This window comes from Leptinotarsa decemlineata, unplaced genomic scaffold (assembly GCF_025532065.1).
Source record: "Leptinotarsa decemlineata unplaced genomic scaffold, Ldec_3_MD MMD2_tig00000026_RagTag_RagTag, whole genome shotgun sequence".
Lineage (NCBI taxonomy): Eukaryota > Metazoa > Arthropoda > Insecta > Coleoptera > Chrysomelidae > Leptinotarsa > Leptinotarsa decemlineata.
The window spans coordinates 9824236-9845748 of record NW_027412539.1 but is presented as its reverse complement, the minus strand read 5'-3'; the positions used below and the strand labels follow the sequence as shown (position 1 = coordinate 9845748).

Genomic DNA, 21513 nt, shown 5'->3' with positions numbered 1-21513 from the left:
ATTAAGAGTATTTTGTTCGTTTCAAAAATATATTTTATTTTCCATAGAAACACTTTTTTGAAGGGTATGAAATCCATTTTTTTAGAAGCAGCAATCATATCGATGTGGTTTTATGCCCCCTACATAATACATGAACATTTTTTGAATAATGTTAGCAAGGAATTGCTTCCTTCAAAACAATGAATTAGTTGTGGGACATATTTTCCAGACCAATTGAACAACAACCGACTACAAATAATGGTACAATTTTGAATGTTACAAAAAGTTTAGGGCTCCAAAATGAGCTTTTGGGGCATTCCATTCCTTTACAATAAAAGGCTGGATGATTTTAGGACTGTTTATTTTTGAATTATAGGCAGAGCAGTGCCAGAAATACATTGAATTTAATAAGTTCCACTGTATACAAACGGACAGTAGCATAGCATCAATTTACTTTTTGAACTAGTGAAAAAGTTAAAATTTCTGGAATAGTGTATCTTGGAAAAAATACATAAATTTATTTGCACAATCATAGAAAAATAGTTATTTATTATACAAGGGAAAAAAAGTATCAGATTTTAGCTCGAGGTTGTGTTGAGACAAAAAACCGAGAGCTAAAATCTAATATTTTTCCGTGTATAATACACAATTTTGTTCTGTAACGAAAACAGCAGGTAGGCTGCCGTACATAGCGTTGCTAGGAAACTAATCAATAGAAAATCAAATATCTGTCAATTTAATGGTGTGATTTGATTTAAAAATTGCGAACTTAGTGGTCAATGGTTATTTTGAAAAATATCTATCTCCGAGTTTTCTCTGACTCCGCCGGAGTTAGTAGAAGCAGCGAAAGTAGCGTCACAAAAATTATTGCCAGCTAAATCGCGGAAAATTTATGAAACCGCGTATTCAATATTCACGGAATGGAAGATGAAAAAGACATGCAGTTCTTTCTCGGAGACGTTGTTGATCGCTTATTTTTCGGAACTGGCACAACAACAGAAGCCATCAACAGTGTGGTCGAATTATTCAATGATTAGAAGTATGTTACAATCTAATTATAATGTAGAAATTTCAAAATATGTCAAACTAATTACATTTTTGAAACAAAATGGGAAAGGTTACACGCCCAAGAAAGCTGCGATATTTACGAGTACACATAACTTTTTAAATAATGCTCCCGATGAAGTTTATTTAATTGCCAAGGTTGTTGTTGTATTTGGAATTGCATGAGCTTGTCGAATTTGTGAAATCAGCCAGGTAACATTAGATGATATTGAAGATTCGGGAACGCTATTAATTGTGAAACTCAAGCAAACGAAGAAAGATGTAAACAGGAGATTTGTAGTATCTGAAGAAAATATTAAATTTTACCGTTTACTGTTTTATGCATATCGCCATGGAAAATATATCAATCAGGTTGTGGGTAGCAATCAGTTTTATAAGGTACCTGAAGCAGTGGCTAATTTTCTTCAACTTGAAGATGCCAATTCATATACAGATCATTCATTTCGAAGATCGTCTGCTACACTTTTAGTTGAATCCGGGGGAGACTTGATGACACTAAAGAAACATGGCGGTTGGAAGTCATCAACGGTCGCTGAAGGGTATGTTGATGAATCGGTAGCACACACGACAGTACTCACTTTTTCTCGGGGAAAAAAGCAATTTCATAAAAAGTGACATTTTGTTAACTGGTCTCAGTGATAAAATGTCAAACTGTTTTCCCGTCACAGAAAAAAATTCTTTACCTATTGGCTATGATGACATCCAGAACGTGATGATAGCCCTCCCTGGCACTGCCCTGTATGCGAAAGAACGGGTTTATGTCTGGATACTTTTGGCTTTGCAAAACGCTTTTTGCATTGAGTCGCTGCGGAGAATAAAGACGTTTGCCATGTCGAGGCTTGACCAATGCTATACCTGCGAAGTGCGTGGTTTAAATCTTTCACTTCATTCGAAACTAAAGCCAAGACGAACGCTGAATAATTTACCAAGTTCAGATTTATTATTTGATCGTTCATTATGCCGGCTCGACAAATATACTTCATAATTTATGCCGTCTGGAGGCTTAATCCCTCTTGTTTTTTTTTCTTATCTGCATGAGGCGATGGTTCGCCGCGGGATGAAAAAACGGGAAAAAATATAAAAAGTAATTCGGTGTATAATTAAAACGAGCGGTTGAGAAGGATATTTGATTTTGAGGAATATATACATCATCGGTAGGTAACTAGGAATCTTTTAAATTAACTAAATGGTCGGAATAATTGAAAAGTAGAACAATTTCTAATGTTTCTAATGCCTAATTTCCGTACACATTTTTTTGAAAATACTTCAATGCGAGAAAAAAAATATATGAAGTTGCTTTGACCGAGTGGAACAAGTTTCATCTCTATGAATTCGGTTAAAGAATGGAAAATTTCAGAAGAAAAACTGGAACTATTATTCTGAAGGAACATCGAAGGAGGTAGTTCTTTCAATTGAGATTTAGTATCGTTTTTTAAGAAAAAAATGTGTTTCTTTTCCTTGGTTCTCTTGGATATTTCAATATTATTGAAGAAGTAGAAGAACGAAAGATTCTCTATAAAAATTAAAGTACTACCTAGTTATTGTTATGAGTGACAAAAACGCAACTGAAAAAAACATTTTCATTTTCTTGTCTGTGTTTATATTTTCTTCAATAAATGCTTGCTTGATTCATTACAAGAAAACAATCTTGTATCATTAAAACAAAAACTACCATGACCAATTCTGATTTTGCCTGGTACAAAATTTTCTTTTCTTTATTTTTAGAGCAAACTATTGTGGATCACCATTTTGTATTTGGTTCTTACAAAAAAATTCGAACCAGTCATGAAGCTTAATTTCTTCAGCAATTATATTTCTTGCAGAAAAACAACGATAGAGAAATTGAAGCAAAGAATTATGAACTTCGAACAAGAATAAGTGTAGATAAATGAAATAAAATATATAAATAAATTACAAGAAACAGAAGTGACTTCAAATTTAAAAATTATAGTTTAAATTTTTTTTGAGTAATTGTGTAAAAAACGAATTCCAGAAAGAACTGAGCTGCCTAGAATGAAAGTGATGTGAATAAAAAATTTGAAAATCTTTCTTCACAGAAATGGGCTCCTGTAGCTCTTTCTAGTTCCTATGTAGTTTGATAGTAATAATACATAATTCAAAATGTAATAAAACCGTTTCAAGATATATATAACCCAAATTTTTGACTGGTTGTTTCACAAAAACATCAAATACTCTGGCCATCTTAATTATAAATGGAAACTAAGCCTTCGGGAGAAATAATAGAGGAATCGAAATTGAAAAATAAACAAAAAAGAAACATATCAAGAACGTCAGTGAGGTTTCTGAAAAAAAAAACGTTTTGTTGTGTAAATCATGCATAGAGGTTACTTTCAGATACAAACTGAAAGAGAAAACCCTCCAAAAACAACTACTTTCACATAAACATTGAATTATACGTTAATCATTTTCACGTATTCGGTTTGTATTCCAAACATTCGTCATAGAATTCGCGTCATCATATACGTGTATGTTGGTCGGTAGCCGGTCGGTTCGACGTGGGTGCTTTGTTCACTCACTCAAATCGACCGCCGTGTTGGTCGGTGGTTCAAGCCCCAGGCTGATCGATCGATTTTCACTTGCTATCGTCCAACCCGTGTTAGGAATCACACGATAAAAGGTGAGACTTCGTTAGTCCCTAGCTCGCACAAGTTTCGACTTCTGAGGGTTGTCGTTTGTAGGGGTGCGACAGCTGGTTAACGAAAAAACAGATTTTGAACTGATTTTCAAACAGAATATCTTTATGTTCTGTCATCGTAGTGATGTTATGAGGAATGAAATAAGTATTTCGTCTTGTAATGTTATGTGAGAAGGTGCTGACGAGGTGGTAAAACAAGTGTCCTTTTTCGAAACTCCGAAGTACGTCACTGAGGTTAGGTTTCCATGAGAAATTTTATATCGCAACTCTTTCATCTATTATGTTGTGTAGCGTTCCTATCAGTAATATCTATTTCAACTCCATGACGAATTTACGATAAAGTTTTCATTGTTGAAATCCATATTCTGGTTTGCTTTTAAATAATCGAATTAGATTTTAAAATGTATCTTCCGTTTCGTTCAAAACTTTTTTCTGTACTAAATCACGAGTAAAGTATTTAAATATTTCATCTGTAGTACAAAATTTCGCTAACACTTATAATTCTTAAAATATGTTTTTTATTTTGATTTTCTTGAACAACCTATCAAAGAGGTTTCGTACAGCGCCATCTGCCCGCGAATAGATCAAGCAATAATGCCGATAATTCTGTCAATACAGATCCCGAGCTTGAGAGTTACAAACAAACATACATACTAATATACACGCTAATATACAGCGTGTAAAAAAAGGGAAAGAAAACTCAAGACCAGAAAAAGTATTAAATCTGTTTAAAATCTGTCTTTCCGTTAATCAGCTGTCGCCCCCATACGAACGACAACTCTCAGAAGTTGAGAAACTTGTGCGAGCTAAGGACTAACGAGGTCTTACCTTTTAACGTGTAATTCCTTACGCGGTTGCAGAATCATTCCAGCTTCAACCAGATAAATTCTCTCGAGAGAAATATCTGGTCGAGGCGGGAATCGAACCCACGGCCTTCCGATCGTGAATCAGAATAATTCTACGAACTGTTATCACTTCAATCAGGTCATATCGATGAACTTTGCATCAGACTAGATTGTAGCCTTTGGTAACAGGTGAGTATTTAAAAAAGTAAAGACCGGTATCAAAAAAATTGTTTGTGACATTAATATCTTCGGCATTTGTTATGTCGCTAGCATAACGGCGAACATGAAAGCATCCACGTAAAAATTCAATAAGTTCCTTACTATTATTATTGCGGACTCGGAATTTTCATAACAGGGACGTGCATGTACACTGTACACACTCGCAACTGGTTCCCTTCTCGCCCCTGTCAGACATGCCTTCCGTAATAGTTTTAAACACGATCATTACAGAATCACGCTAGCAATGTTATTTTTGAAAGAAAAAATTCTTTCGCAATAATAATTCCGAGTAAGAAAACAAGTACCCATTAAAATGACGAATGGCCGGCATAGAAGAAAATCAAAATGCACATACCTTTTTCTGCATGTCACATGAGAATAAATGCCGCGAATGAATGCCAGCAATTCAAGAAAATCGAGAATGTGCTCTGAATTCTATTATGGAATAGGCTGCGGAGTTAGTGGAGCAGCGGCTGCAGACGAAGTGTATTCGTTATACAGGGTGCGCCAAGGTTACAAGACAGCAAAAAAATGCAAAAGTCTTCGAGAGTATTTCCAAATAATTCATCGAAAATATAATCCGTGATACTTGTTTTAGCCAGAAATCCTCAACAGAAAAGCTTGGAAACTGAATCGATTTCTAAATAAAGCTTTACAATTTGTCGTCCCTTCACAAAAATATTTGTTTATTCATGACACCAAAGTTATGCCAAAGTAACAGAAGGTGTCACAGTACATAAATGAAAATAGTAACTGATTTCTTCGACTTTTCTGGTACTGGTACTAGACACCGCGTATAGCTATGAAAATTTACCAAACAAACATCATTTTGTTCACCCCAAAAAGAAAGTGAATTTCCATGATACACATGGAAGGTGTATCATGGTTATATTATGCATCAAAATATTTTAGTTTTCAGAAGAGGAATTTAGTGAACTAGGATTCCCTAATATACAGGTTAGGTAACTAAATATAGTATAATTTAGTAAATTTATACAAATAATACAACTATATACACATACATATATTAATTAAACTGAACAAACTGGAGAAATATTCAATTTCCATCATGAATATGTTTCAAGTAAGTTCGATCTTGAAAATATTCGACGATGAAGTAGATTTGATTGAACCAGGTAAATCATTGAATCGGACAAGAACAACTACTGTTGTTCCTGGTAGAATTTTGATGAATGTTCTTATTAAAAGTTATTAATGATAACAAGTATGTTATCAGCTATAATATCCCAAGGACATTGATGACTAACGAAATAATTTTATCACAGTTTTCGAAAGCACGTTATTTGGTAACATCCCGACGCCGAAGGCGGAGGGATGTTACCTAAAATAACGTGCTTGAGGAAGTTGTGATAAAGTTATGAGTTATTTATCAATGTTCGAGGGATATTCGGTGAGAAAATTTTTTGCAATTCGAACAAAATTATTTATTGAACACACAGTTATTAAAATAACAATTCGTATAATGATATAACTCCATAAATATTTTCCAAGTGTATTTTTTACTATTGACAGTATTTTTTGGTGTATTTTCTTCAATGATTTTGTCAATTGCGCATCATTTTGAACACCAAAGCGAGGAAGTGACATTTTCGAAATAAATTGAATTACTGAAATGTCAAACAACTTTATTGTGTTGGTTGCTTAGCAATGTCATGACATAAGTGATAACTACCCGTGAAAACTATCCATGGGTAGTTATCAGTGTAATGATGGTTTCATTGGTTATTTCGACACACATGACTAGAAATAGACAAATTTGATAGGATAATTTTTTTGGCAAAAAATTTTCATTAATAACTCGATATTTTATAATCGAAAACCATGGAGTGTATCACACTGTACATAGCAATAGTCTCCAAAACTGCAATAAAATCTGCAAATCGCGTTTCTTTGTTGCCATTAGGAGTTATTGGTTTAATTTAGGAAAAGTAACACCATTCAAGTGTGTTGAAAATTCTGAAAAATACATGTATATCAATATTGGTATTACCTATTACTTTATATAGCCTTCCTAAGAAAGCCCTTTGGCTGTACTTGGCATGTATGCCAGAAGTACTTGGCAAAATACAGCTGCCTTACCCTTCAAGGTTTATTGGCACGCAACTTTAACTACATTTTTGAAAAACTTTGTCATTTGATAGAATGAACTTTCTAAGATGGTTCGGCCGAATAACTATAATCTACAGCGATGTGAATCTAAAGTAGATTGCTACTTTCGTACAGACATCGCTCGCAGAGCGCTTAAACGATTTTCCTACTTTGTTTGTGCATGTTCATTGGAAAAATTGGAATTGTGGCTGAATTGGTGACTAGACGGATGAATTATTAGTTCTATTTCTGGTTAAATTCAGTCTCTATTCCTAAATTATATTCAGTGAATAATATTGAAGACATAAGAGAAATGCAATCTTCCAATGTCCAATGTGTGAGTATTCGAGACCTTACGTTAAAACGTTGAAATTTATTCGGTCCCGAAAAAACATTTTGGCTAAACGTAGAAATCGATCCTTCTAACAGATTGGAAATCCTCTATTTTGAGTTTACATCTCTTTTTGAAAACTAATGTAATAAAGAAGAAAGTAATAAAAATCATGAAATTATGAAACGACTAAAATTAATTGGCGCTCCGGGGCGACTTCATTGATTCCAGTGGTGTATTCGCTTTTTCAGAAACCCGGAAAAACCTGCAGCACCACATCATCTGAAGATCTTGATTTGCCAATGTCCTCTCGTTCGTGAAGCTCCAATAAATTCAAGACATCGCCAGAACACTTAGTGACACGACTATCGTCAAACTCAAACCAGTCTGTTTCGTCTTTGACCAATGCGTAATAATGACCAGAATCAACGCCAGATCCACAGAGAGTTTGGTGCTTGCGTCAGAGGTCGAGTCATGTTTGAAGATTATTAGTGTTATTATTAGGTTGACTGGTGCCTCAGCTATACTTGTTTTCTTATAATAGTCAGTTTGGCGTATGTTTCCTTATTATTATTTTGCAATATTTACAACGTTTGGTCCTGAATTTTGGCGTAATTCAAATTTTAACCGATCACGAATAAATTTCTGTGTGCAACCACTCCACTATTTTGGTCCCTTTAAAAGAAACGCTTACCTATTTAAGTGTCTATGTATAAGATACGCCCTCGCCGCTTTGTTGCTGCTAGTTACACTCACCTGAAACAAATAAAACAAATGAAATAACATCGATAAAAAAATGGCAATCGATGGAATTTGTAGTATTGTGAAATTGAAACAAAGGAACTGGTTTATTTCAGCTCAAAATTAATGCAAATTTACTACAGAACGTTGAGTCGACCGTAATTAGTTGGTGATTGTCGAAGAAGCAAAGCAAGTCCTTATTTGATTTGCAAGGCCTCGTGACTTTCTAATGGAATACGAAACTTAGTCAAATCAGAAAATACTTAGAAAACTAGTGAATTCATTCAATTATTATATTTTAAAAAGGCTTTGAGTAAATACAATAAAGTGTAATTATATAGTACATGTGTCGTTTTTTTTCAACAATAAAATATTGAGAAGTTCGTATTCAGACGGATTTATGCAATTCTACAGCACAAAACTGTTTCTTCTTTGATAAAAAAGTTGAAAATTGTTGAAACTGAAACACTCTTCAACTGTATCAGTTGATACATCAGGGAGTTCAGAAACGTTTCACTGGTTGAATACTACAATATCGGTATTAAAAATTCAGTTTTGTGAGATTAAGCAATGAAACGAATACATTTTAAATGAAATTCACGAAATGTGATGAACTCTCACTATCAGAAATATTGAAAGCTGCATTTGAAGTTCATAAAATTCATAATGTGAGAATTTCGAGGCTTCCTATTTATCCCACTGCTGAATAACTCTATCCCATTCCTGACACCATATAAAATTTTTCCGTAAATCACGTCAATGACACCCAGACATTCCAATGGAAATTGTCAAGATACTAAATGTATCATTCATAAATAGTCCAAATTGAGCCACGGCCTATGATCGCTACCGAACGACAAAAATTCCAAATTACGGCACATCATTCGGCCAAAACTAGCAATTTTTCACCATAGAAGCGGTAATCTATTTCACGGACAATGTTGTATTTCAGATTAAATAAACACAATGTTCATTAACCATAATTCACTGGCGGGCGGTCGGGGGGCGGGGTTGTGATATACTTGCCGCCTGCACCGGAGTTATGTCTGCGGCTGAGCGCTATTTCTCATTTGTACCTACAACCGTGCTTATTATTGCCTCGGGTAACGTGATTATGAATATGAGAACTGCAATGTATGCACTTTTGTTTCGTTTAATTCGCCTCGCTTGTAATGCGGAAATGGCATCCTAGATTTTGGTTGACAGAAAAACGAAGTGAACAAGTGGGTTTTAAAGCTATTGGGGGGCAATTTTCTTATGGTGATTCATCTTCTGTTTTTTCATTATCGTCAAGTAATTAAAATGAAATTATGTATAGTAATCATAGTCTGTCTATGCCTTTTAATGGAAAAAAATATTGACATCATGAAAATTGTTAGAAAAGATAAAAAATATTGTGTTTATGAACAGAAAATTGAGGTAAGGAAGATGAAAGTGCAGTGAATTTTGGAGTGCACAACTTGTGTACAAAGCATTTTTAGAAGAAGTCACAAATTTTTTTTTTAGTTGATATTTTCTCATACAGATAACATTTGTGTTCAAAATATAATGACAATTTAATGATCTGAAACTTCTATGTTAAACCTGAAAACTATCTCACCTTCAACTTGAAATATCATTGTGTTTTTTCAAAATTAACACTGGCCATGTTTTGTCAAAGTATCTATTTTCAAACTGTACAAAAAAAGTGAAATAACTATGGAACAGGCAATCACTTAATTATAGAAAATATTTTCCGTTTTTCCCAATTCACAATTTCTGATAATGTTTTTTCTACACCATCTAAAAGTTGTTTAAATAATAGAAGTTCACTGCTAATTTAGAAAAGAGTTCACATCAAAATGTATGAGGTATTTTTGTTGTTCATTAGAATAAAATGTTAAATCAGAATATTGTGAAAAAACCGTAGGTTTTTACGGAAACAAACAGGTACATTTTTTGAGAAATAAATAATTTTTGCGGGAAAAATTCCAATGGAAAATGAGTTCTAGAAAAATTTCCCATTGTGTATAGAAATAACTACCACCGAAGTTGTATTTTATTTAAAAATTTTCATTTCCCACATTATACTAAAATTTTATATTATTTTTAATATTCGATTTTTTTTCACTATAGAACAATTCAATAATAGAAAGCACTAAATTCTCATAAATATTATTGCATCAAAACGAAAACAATGTTGTCAAGATTGTGATATCATTTTTCCTCTTCTGTTTATTATAATTTCCGTACGCCACTGCAGCAGACAAATCAATATTTTTTCATCTGATCTGATTATTATTTTTTTTTAAATATTTTTTCTATAGCACATGTTGAAGTAAGTTTTCATCAATTAATTAAACTGAACGTAGAGTGAAATTATATTTTGTTCGCATTTTCGCTTAACGGGCTTTATATTCTTTCACGTAAATTACTAGAAGAAGAACTAACAGTGTAACATAATATTCGCATGAATTTTCTTAAAATGTATGTAGGTCAAACCAAGCATGCCAAAAGTACTCGTATCAAAATACACACTCGTAAATAAAGTAACAGCTCTGTGTAAAATCCGCGCCTTGTATACTCATTCCAATAGAGGAGTTTCCCGGCATATAAATCACTTCTACAAATACAATCGCGAAATATAGTCATCGGTCTGGCTTCGCGACAAATAACATTCATCCCGGCAAAAAGTATAAAAGCGAAACTGTATGGAAGATAAACAAATATTCCGATAAATTCCGAAGCAAACAAAGCATATTTTCTAAGCGTCAGCACATCGTACCACCACAGTTTAACAATATTAGTTGGGTATCATTTTAATACGGCAAAATTAGGCAAAAACACGGGAATATGTAATTACTCATTAAAAGTTGAGCTGCCAAGAAGTTTATATCAACATAGTTTATTTTCATAAAATTAAATTGACATTTGCTGTCAAGAATGACTGAGACTATTTAATTTACTTTATAAACTGTTACCATCTGGATTTCACATTTGAAATGCACAAGTTGAACATTGTTGTTTTGCGTCAGGTGCCATATGCTATGCTATAAAGAATTTTTAAAAAGCGGTAGAAAAAACTTCAGCCAACATCATGATTTCAATATCTGATACTTTTTTGAAATAGCCAAAATTAACTGAAATTAATGAACAAAAATTGTGATTTTTTTATTAAAATATCATTTTTATCAATCGTGTAATTAGAAGGTACGCTAACTTGGAAACTAATTACTATCATTATTATATTTTTTCACAAGAAATCCTAATTCTCATGTACTATCCCCTTAGGCCTGGAGGTAGACAGAATCGGAAAAAAGAGATGGAAACTCGCTACTATCGACTTGATTAAATAAGCTCATTGAATTCAATCTCGATCCGGCCAATCTATCCAATTTTCCGGCAGTCTTATCTTTTTCAAGGAATCCTCCCCTGTGATGTTACCCAATGGAAGGTCGTATATAAGTCACGTGTGTGAACCCGACTCTAATCTAAAGATTTATTCAGGCATAAATTCATCCGAAAAATCCTGTTCTGTGTGTTCGCTCGTGCAATTAACTCGATTCTTTGATTGCTTCTCGATTCGGACTGTTTTCTTTTCAAGTGGGATGTTTGTGAAAAAGAAAAGATTTTTGCAAAGAAGAGGGGTTTTATTCCTTTTTCTCGTTAATACTTTTTCATCAGCAGAAACAAGTGAACCTATCTCTCAGAACGAAGTTCCATTTCCAAATATTGCTGATTTGATAATTTTCAAAATTGCTGTTACTAGTTTGGTCACGAAAATTCCATTTCATGACAAGATACGGAAAACGAAACCACATATGGTTTTTGCGATTTCGGCGCAGTCGGTAGGATTGAGTTTTTATCGTTTCTTATTACCCATTTTATTATTTTCTAACATTGTCGGAAAATATTTGACGATAATGAAGCCCAAATATTTATTTTTCGTCGAAGAAAAATATCTCTACGTTATTAGGTCAAAAAAAACTCTTACTTGTGAAAGATTGTTTTCTTTGAACCACGCGTTATTTCTCACACACAATAAATCAGAAAATTATTGTTATTGCTAATATCACTATTTCACTGTCAATAATTGCCAAGTTTTGATCCGACCAAACTAATGATAGTTATCTGAAACAATGGACTCACGGCTAATGAACAAAACAACTAAAACTATTTATCATTTGCATAATTAATTCCATTCCATAAATCCATATCCACATATCATGAATTGTTTCTAATTAAATTATACATAATGTAATTATATCGCAAGTAAAGGTTGCATGTTTGTACGGTAGCCAAGAACTATGGCCTGGAAAGTCAAGTATTTTTAAATTAAATTCTACTTTACAGTCTTAAACACACCACTAATTGTCTCGAGTTTGAATTTATGTAAAGCCCAAATTCAGGGGATTTAATAGTACAGTTTCAGCTGTGAGAATTAGAAGCATCGCATTCTCCGAATTTTCTTGAAGGGTTGGCCGAATGGAAAACAGGGGTCGACTAACTTAAGTTTAATAATACTTGTCTGGGAACTCTCAGATGAAATTTCATCTCAGCGTTGGGTGAATAGTTACCAAATCGCAGTTAAAACTTGTCAACGCATGTTTTTATCGACGACTAGAACAAGTATGTAACTTCAGTAAAGCTTTTGATACTTTGAATTTAACCTATCCTACTAATCGTCAACAAGCAGTGATGTTCAACGGTACCTTATCAAACTTTCAAACTATTAAGCATGGCGTTCCGCAAGGGTCTGTTTTGGGTCCGCTCTTATTTGTCATTTATGTGAATGACTTGTGCAAATATATGATGCCGTTCAAATCGGTTGTCTTTACGGACAACACCACTTTCATTCTGTCGGATAAAAATAATGATATGTTACAGTTTCATCTCGACGAGGTATCTAATAGTGCTCATCAGTGGTTTCTATGTCATAAGCTTGAAACTAAATGGTCAAAAAACACAATAAAAATAATGATATGTTACAGTCTCATCTCGACGATGTATCTAATAGTGCTTATCAGTGGTTTCTATCTGATAAGATTTCTGCTAATAATCAAATTATCTCTAATTGTGAAACTGATAAAGTTAAATTACTAGGCATTACAATAAGATAATAGATTCAACTGGTCAGCACATATTTCTCAGCTGAAGAGAAAACTCTTGGGCTCTTTATTTGTTCTTCGCCAATTGAAGTACATCACTAGTTGCAAATATATTGAAAACTTCATATTTTTCACTGTCTCACTCTCATATCAGTTATGGTGTACAACTTTGGGGAAATTCATTCCTTTCAAATATCTTGCATGCAAAAGAAGGCATTGAGAGTGCTGGCTAATATTGGATACAGGGATCACTGTCAAGAGTATTTCAAAAAAGTCAGAATTATGCCATTCCAACTTCATTTCTTTATTACGTTTTGATTGAAATCCTTAAGAAGAAACCATCCTTGGCGAAACAATGCCATATCCACGAATATAATACCCGAAACGCTCACCACATTAAAATGAATCGATTTCGTCTTCAATAATCGCAAAAAAATTCTATAGATTACTCTCTGTACAATATTTTGCCCCAAGATTTCAAAGAACTCAGTCTGAATACTTACGAGAGAAAATTGAAAAATTACTTGTTGAAGCATTGGTTCTATTCTGTCGATGACTTCGGAACACATTTTTGTGGTGACACACAAGTCACTACTGCTTTTTGATTTTCAAAGTTTTTACATATGTGATTGTTGTTATTTGCTTGTAAATTTTAACTTGTAAATTTTAAATGTAAAGCCAAACATGACTTTCTACAAACATATTGTATTATGTAACGTAGTCAAATAAATATTATTATTATTATTATTATTACATTATGATGGACTTTCTCGAAACACTTTAGGATTTTTCGATTCATATCTTTCACATAGACAACAAATTGTTGTCCTTTGTGGAGAACCACAAATCAGATATCAAGAATTTTTTTTCAGGTGTTCCACAGGGTTGAATCCTTGGACCTATCCCCTACATAATTCACACCTCCCATTTGACAACCAGTTTGAAAAAACTCAAATTTCATACTTATGCTGATGACACACAGTTGCATTAGGTATTCTTTTACCCCTAACCCTGTACTGAATAACGAAAATACCATTAATGAGGATTTGAATCAATTTGTTAACGTATCGAAGAAAAATACCCTGGAAGTTAATAATTCCAAATACTTTGTAATTGTATTTGGAAGGAAAATCACAAGGTCGAAACTCAGCGACCTGATCATAAAAATTGATGACACTGTTTTACTTGTCGTGAATAAGATTAAAAGTCATTGATTCTAAAAGCACTGGGGAAAATGAAAGTATTATACCCTCATAGGCATGTCTTGAGCCAAAAACCAAATTTTTCATTTGCGATTTGTTGATAATATCTTACTTCAACCATTGTAACGTAGTGTTTCATTATTTTCTGAACAAAAATGAGCAGCAACGAATTCAAAGACTTCATAACTCTTGTTTGATATTTTAGTACGGTATCGAGAAAAGACAACCGATTTCTCATTATTTCTGGTATCAATAAATTCATTTATTATTATTATAATCTGCATCTTTTCGGCAACTGTGCGTAATGGCATATATTAGGGGGGTGTCCAAGGATCACGCTCCCTCTGAAATGACAAAGGAAATATTAATGTATCTTAGCTTGGAAAAATCATTAAAAAAATAAAATTAGTCACTCCTAAAAATATAACCCTTTCAATTTGAGTTTGTTCATTTGTTTTTTCTGCACTCATTTGAACATGTTCCATTATTTTGATAAACAAATGTATTATTTAATGTGATACAGGAAAACCTCCACCTTTATATGAAACCATATGCAATATGTTCGGGTTACCGGAAAATTTATTGGCTGTTCATTTATGCTGGTGTTTAATCTCTCCCTCATCCCCTTTCTTCCCCGCAGCCAACGTGGCGCAGTGTAAGCTAACTAACACCAATTTCCAACTCGTGTTGTATCATCTTCCTTCCACAGGATGGCTGCCATTGTGAACCAGAACGAGATGCTATAATACGTCGTTTTCGAAATTGCTAGGAACTCCGCATCGGGGAGTGGCTGCAACACGGACTGAACGGTTTCATTATATCGTTTTTATGTTTCGAGGAAAGAAATGTCCTGCTGATCGCAGATGGAAAAAAGGTAAGTACTAATGATTTGTTTTGGATCATTATATAACTATTGGTCGCTTACCACATGGTATATGGTATGGTACGCCTTTAGCACCAAAGAATTGTTCAAGTTCCACTGCCGATTTCTCTCAAAAACTTCAACTTTTTGAAAACTGAAGAATCATTTCGGTGCGGAGAATTGTCAGGCGAAAAACATGAATTAACTGAATTATATAACCGATATGAAAAAAAATTAATGAATTTGAAATATATTCTCACTCATTATCTATAGTAGTAAAGTATTCTGGTTGGCTAGCAGTTATCTATGAGTAACAAATAAAAATAGTACAATCCATTTTTATTTTCTATTTTTGATTCAGACTAAGTTTCCTTGAATTCACGAATTATTAGAAGCAAATGATTGATAATGATAGTATGAAAAGACATGTTTGGCCAACAATTTGATCAGTGCGTTATGATGCTTTCGAATAGAAAAATTCTCAGGGAGACAAAGCTTGAAGATCTGAAGAAGCTAGCCATGCGTGCTGGCGAAATGTCATTAATGAATTCCGCAATTTGATGGCCTCCAAACTCGACAGAAGATACTAATGTAAGAGTTATGAAATGTTTGGGAAGGTAGATTGCCATATTATGCCTGTGATAGATTTATATTTTTTTCATTGGTATAAACTACAACTATTTACAGCTTGTCAAATGTAGGAAGAGCTTTCTGAAGTCCGTTATGGTCTCGTTCACTAAATGTGCGTTGGTTAGAAGACTATGACAGCGAGAGGAAAGGAGAGAGAACGAGGGAGAGAGAGAATTATAAAGGCTCTTCCTAGATTTGACAAGTTGTACGCCTTTCTTGCGGGTGGATAATAGTAATAGTAGATAGTAAACAGACTTTCGATTTCTTAGGTTGCCAATCTACTTTATGAAACCAATTTGGAGAACTATCTATGAACATAACTGTCAACAGTAACTTAGTCAATAAAAATATTCTCGGACAGTCAAGCGGCGTTGGTAGCTCTTTGCTCCTACCGAGCAACATCTAAATTGGTAGCAAATTGCCAAAAACGACTCTCCTCGGTAGGAAGATTCAACAGATTGTCTCTGGTCTGGATTCCTGGCCATACTGGCCTGGAATCCAATCAAGCTACTGACTCCCTTGCAAAGGAGGATGCTGCAAGCAGCTTCATCGCACCAGAACCTGTCATTGGCATCGCGTTAGGCTTTGCCTAAGAAGATTTATAGACTTCTGGCAGAATCTTCCAGGATTGGCTCACTCCAAGGCGTTTAATAACCCTTCGAAGCTTGATACCAAACAGTTGTTGGACTACAGTAGGGATGAACTACGATGTCTAACAGGCCTTCTTACAAGTCACTGTCATTTGAATCATCATATGCAGATACTTGGACTGTCGGAAGACAGTGTATGTCGCCTATGTTTGGAAAATGATGAGACAGCAAAGCATATACTTTGTGCCTGTCCCGCTGGGGACAGAATCAGGTTCTTAGAGTTCGGCCGAGCCGTGTGTGAGCCACAATAGATGTGAGCCACAATAAACCCTTACGGGTTGCGATGGAGGGTCGAATAGACCCACTCTTTAGACCTAACCTTACCTAACCTAGTCTTTGTTGAAGAGGCTTAACAGATGAGAAAATGGGAACATGCGCCGCATGGCACCAATCAGGAAAGTAGAAACTTCGTTTGAACTTCGCTTTCCGTCGGGCGTGTCTCTATTCACTCCCACCGCAAATTGCAGGGGACTTTCGATAATTTAAGGGTATGCATGTTCTATCGCTTTAGGCAAGTGCAAACCGAACTGTCTGATCTAAAGCTCGGCGGGGAATTAAATCGGCCAACTAAATCCATGTTAAATAGATGCGGCGTTGCATCCTAGCGCCGTTGATGGTTGTTTTTCATTTGCTCTTTGAACGGTTATCCCGTGCAATTTAACAACTTTTTTACCGGCCGGCAGCAGTGCGATGAATCGCCCTCTGTTCGCAAATCTGGGCATAAATTTGCCAAAAGCTCAATCCCACCAGGAAATACAATATGGAGAGGCTTTAAATCGCGGTTGCGTTCCGCTATTATTTGCGGGTGTGCTGGTGGATTGGAAGTAAATTTACTGTTAAGGTATTTGGACTATTCTGATCACTTGACCAAACATATATTTTCAAGTCTTTCCAAGAATCTACTCTTATTTTCCTTCGACCAAATATACTTTCAGATTCGTTGGAAATAGCACCTCCGTACGTATTTAGGTTAACGCCACAATGTGATTAGTGTAGGCCTACATTTTTAGCATTAGTCTCTCTGATCAGTACAATTCCACATCAAGAATCGACAAAATCATACAAACTCGGTCCATTCACTTCACAGGTTATATTATTCTCTTCTAGGTTCTGTCCATTTTTTGAACATATGTCTGTTTCCTCATATCGGTCTTTTGTACACTCTCGTAGCGTTTTTCTGGCTTTCTATGGTCTATGTGTCTGGTACAGAAGATAGATCTGAAAGAGACACACGGAATAGATTCAATGGTGGAACATACCAACCCACTTTTGCTCCAGATTCCATCGGGTTATAATAATACGGCATTTTCACCGAAGAAGAAGTTGTTGTTTGCCAAAATAATATCATATCCATGATTCGTCCGGCTACTTTTTGCGCGTAATCATTTTAAGGGGCAGTAGGAAAATCTTAGTGGTCCAGAATTGCAGAAAAAGTCATTTGTTTCCATTCTATCCAGGTAAACTTGTAATTATCAAGTTCTCAACTCCTTTACTATTCCCCGTAGACTTGTTTGCATATATTTTTTTAATTATTCATCGTTCCAGTGATTCATTTGTTCAAGCTGATCAATTTTGTCGATCCACTTTCTACATCCTCTGAGTACCTACATCTGCATTGAATTCTGGTAAGCACTTCAGTTTAATAGTTGGTTAACCAAATCCGTCAGTTGTTGAATTCGGCTCTGCTACGAGAATGGTTCCGGAAGAAACCCACCCAACAAAGAAAACTAAGAATTTCTGAAAAAAAATTATTTATTTCTCGACATAATCTCCTTGCAGCTTTTATAATAACTGTCTAGCTAGCTCCTCAAAATAGCAATTAACTGCTGACATCACTTCTTCATCTTTGGAAAATCTTTAACCACTGAGCCATTTTCTCAAGTTGAGAAATAGAAGAAAATCCGAGGGTGCTAAATATGGCGAATAGGGTGCATTAGGTAGCAATTTAAATTTCAGTTCGTTGATTTTGGTCATAGTGATAGTGGCTTTGTGAACTGGTGCATGAAAAAGCACATTTTTTTTAGCCAAATGCAGTTGTTTTTGCTTGACTGCCTTGACTATGTTAAAATTGAGAATATAAAAGATATGTATATATAAAAGAGTAAAAGTCAAGTTTATGAAAGAGTAGACATGAAAAGTAACAACTTAGGAGCTCCTTGATAAATAAAGATAAAAAATATGAGTAAGTCAGTTAAAAGTTATCGTTGAAATATTCATCCAAAGTATAATAGAGTCTATCAGATAGAAATTGTTTGACTAACTTCCTGAATTGGAAGTCATTTATATTGGCAGATCTTATGTCTATAGGTAAATGATTGTACATTTTTCCACCGTTGTAAAATATGGAGTCTCTGGTGATGTTTTTAGTTGGCCAAGTGAGTTTCAGAGTGTGTCTGCTGTTTCGGGTGTTATAATGGGAAGAGGATGCAGCAAAATTTAATATTTGCTTTTTTATTAAACTCACAGATTCCAGTATAAATAATGCAGTTACCGTTAGAATATTATGTTTTTTGAAGAAGGTTCTACAGGAGTCTCTTGGTTTAAGGTTTCCTATATACCTAAATGCTCTGTTCCGTAAAATTAGTAGACTTTTGTATAAAGTTAGACTGCATGCTCCCCAAAAGGGTATTCCGTAAGTGAGAATCTATGAGTGCATAGTACGCCATCTTTGAAGTGCTGAACCCGAATTCTTTACAAATCACTCTAACCGCATAACAGCCAGAGGAGACTTTTCTAGTGAGTTGTTTAACATGATCCACTAATTTTAAATTCTGGTCACTGAACACTCCTAGAAATTTAGTTTAATTTTTAGATTCCAGTGATCTGTCTTCAAAAAAGAATTCGTTGGTTGAGCATCTAAATGATACTAAATTTGTTTTACTTAAGTTGAAAGATAAAATGTTTCAATCACATCAATCTTTTTGAGTCCACTGTTTTGATTGTTCTTTTAGCTGTGAAAATTCGCTGAACACTCAATTGAAACATCTTTACGGCATTGTTTTTGTTTGTACCACATAACGATGACCAATTTCCTCCATTTTCACAAATACACCGAAAACAGTCGCTACTGATGGCTGCCAAACAAATGCCAAACAACGCAGCGTCTTCAAACTTGAAACATATGCTTTATAGATTGTGTACTTCCTAATACAGTGATATTTTTTGAACAACAACCGCCACCTCTAGGTCAGCCCGGATACTTCTGGGACCACCCTGGTAGTAAGTAGCTACTTTCGAGAGTAACAAAAAAAACTACTTTGTGATGCGGCGTTTGTATTTTCTGTAACATTTTGTCTATTTCATTGCGATGAAAAATGGGAGAATGCAGTAACTGACTTAAATTTCCTTTTAGAATCCCTTTTTTAATTATTAGTGTAAACATCTCTTATACGATTTTGGTGAAATTAAATATATATTATTGAATTGTTGACCAAGAAATGTACGCCTCTGACTTTTCGTGTAACATTTACTTTGACATTGGGCAAATTATTCCACCATAGTTTCTGTGCTTCTGATAAAGATGAGGTTACATATCTACCGATATTATATTGATCGATTTCAGCAAATTGTCTGATACCCTGAATCACCAACTGCTTTGTTCTATATTACATATAGAGAGCGAAACGATTGTACAACTTTATTGAAGCGTTTCCATGGCAATTCGAGTTTTAAATTCCATTAGAACTCGTAGATCGAAATCCCATTAATTATTTTTTACATTCCGGCGTAATTTCAATTGAACATTTAATTATGCCCCCAAAGCATTACTCGGAATCCTCTAATGGTACAATTACACTTGCTATTAGCGATAATGTGTCAAAAATATTTCACTTTCCTTTGAACGAGTCCGTGTACGGTCATAACGCCCGTTTTTATCACTCTGTTTCATCAACAGTTTTTCATTCAATTGGATTTTTGTGGTATTTGAAACGACAGCGACTAATTTAATAATTAGTATCAGCACTGAAAATGGCGAAACTCCAAATAGAGAATGCTGCCAATCGAATAGTTCGTAACGAAATGAATTTCTTGCTAGATCGAGTAGCATACCGCTCTGAACGTTTAGAAAAAAAAAACAGACTGATTAGTAAAAGTGGTCTGCGAGGCCCCTCGTCCATATCGGGCGTAAAAATCCGGCACAGGAATCCGGGCATTAATAAGAACAATTAAAAGACATATCTGAAATGGTTCAGATTTCAGCTGAAGGGGCATTGCTCATAATAACGACGTGCAAACAATGTCAACGCTGCCTTTTTCGTAATTCTAGGTACGAATAGTTTCTTTGTTAGCGATCGGATCGAGAGCCTTACCGTTAGCAACAATCGTAATCAACCTGAATCTTAATTAGTGACCACCCAGGAGGATAGTTTTATCCCGGAGTCGAGACCAGAGAAATCAGTCTTGGTACAACACCTCGGCCATTAGCACGAGCTAATGGTTTACTATTTTTAGCGGAGGAAAAAACACGCTCTGCTCAAGTTAGAGGAGCAACAATCACTCCGGACTGAAATATATGACCATGTTGGGCGAAAAAAACAAAATACTTTGTCTAGTTCGTAATAATTGGATTGCTGCATATTAAGATTTCTCCCCGAAGACTTGAAAGTACTGCTCCACGGTCGAGCTTTAGCCATCGTAAATTGTTACTGGAATTGCTTCATTTCTTTTGTGCAATCTACTTTATATAATTGCCTAGGAAAATTTATCTGCAATATATACAAATAGAATAGAAGATAACGAGGAAAATAAACAGTGTTGGAATTATACAGAGCTAGTCAAATTCAAATTTGGGACTCTGTATGGAGTCTCAAGAACGATAAGAGAATAGAAGAGCCACTAAATTATGGCAAAGTTGCTCGTTTCAGAATATCATTGAATACAAAAATGTATTTTTGTACAACTGTCAAAAAAACGTTCCTGCATACCAAATGCTGCGTGAATGTTTAATTTTTTCACTGCCAAAATAATTCACAAAAAAAAACATGAAATATTACTTTTTAAAGGATTTATTTTCAACAGAGTCAATAATCAATTGATTATTCATCATAAAATGATTTCATTCATTGGAATAATAATAATATCACGCACCTAATACAAAAATAATATTATGATCGCACCTCCAAAAAAGGATGTCGTT

General features: G+C 34.6%; 1 protein-coding gene across 3 annotated transcripts in view; it reads right to left on the bottom strand.

Moving 5' to 3' along the window:
* Ubx (ultrabithorax) overlaps positions 1–21513 on the bottom strand; it is a 254199-nt gene that overhangs the window by 85123 nt on the left and 147563 nt on the right. The window contains exon 2 of one of the 3 annotated variants that reach the window (XR_012464644.1): positions 7403–7960. The exons of 1 other annotated variant lie outside the window; for it this stretch is intronic. Coding sequence is in view for 1 of the 2 variants with exons in the window: in XM_074171682.1 (XP_074027783.1) it covers positions 7947–7960 (14 nt within the window). In the remaining variant the exon portion in view is untranslated. Of the gene's footprint in view, positions 1–7402; positions 7961–21513 lie in introns of those variants that run through there. One more of the 3 variants, XM_074171682.1, reaches the window with a different exon arrangement.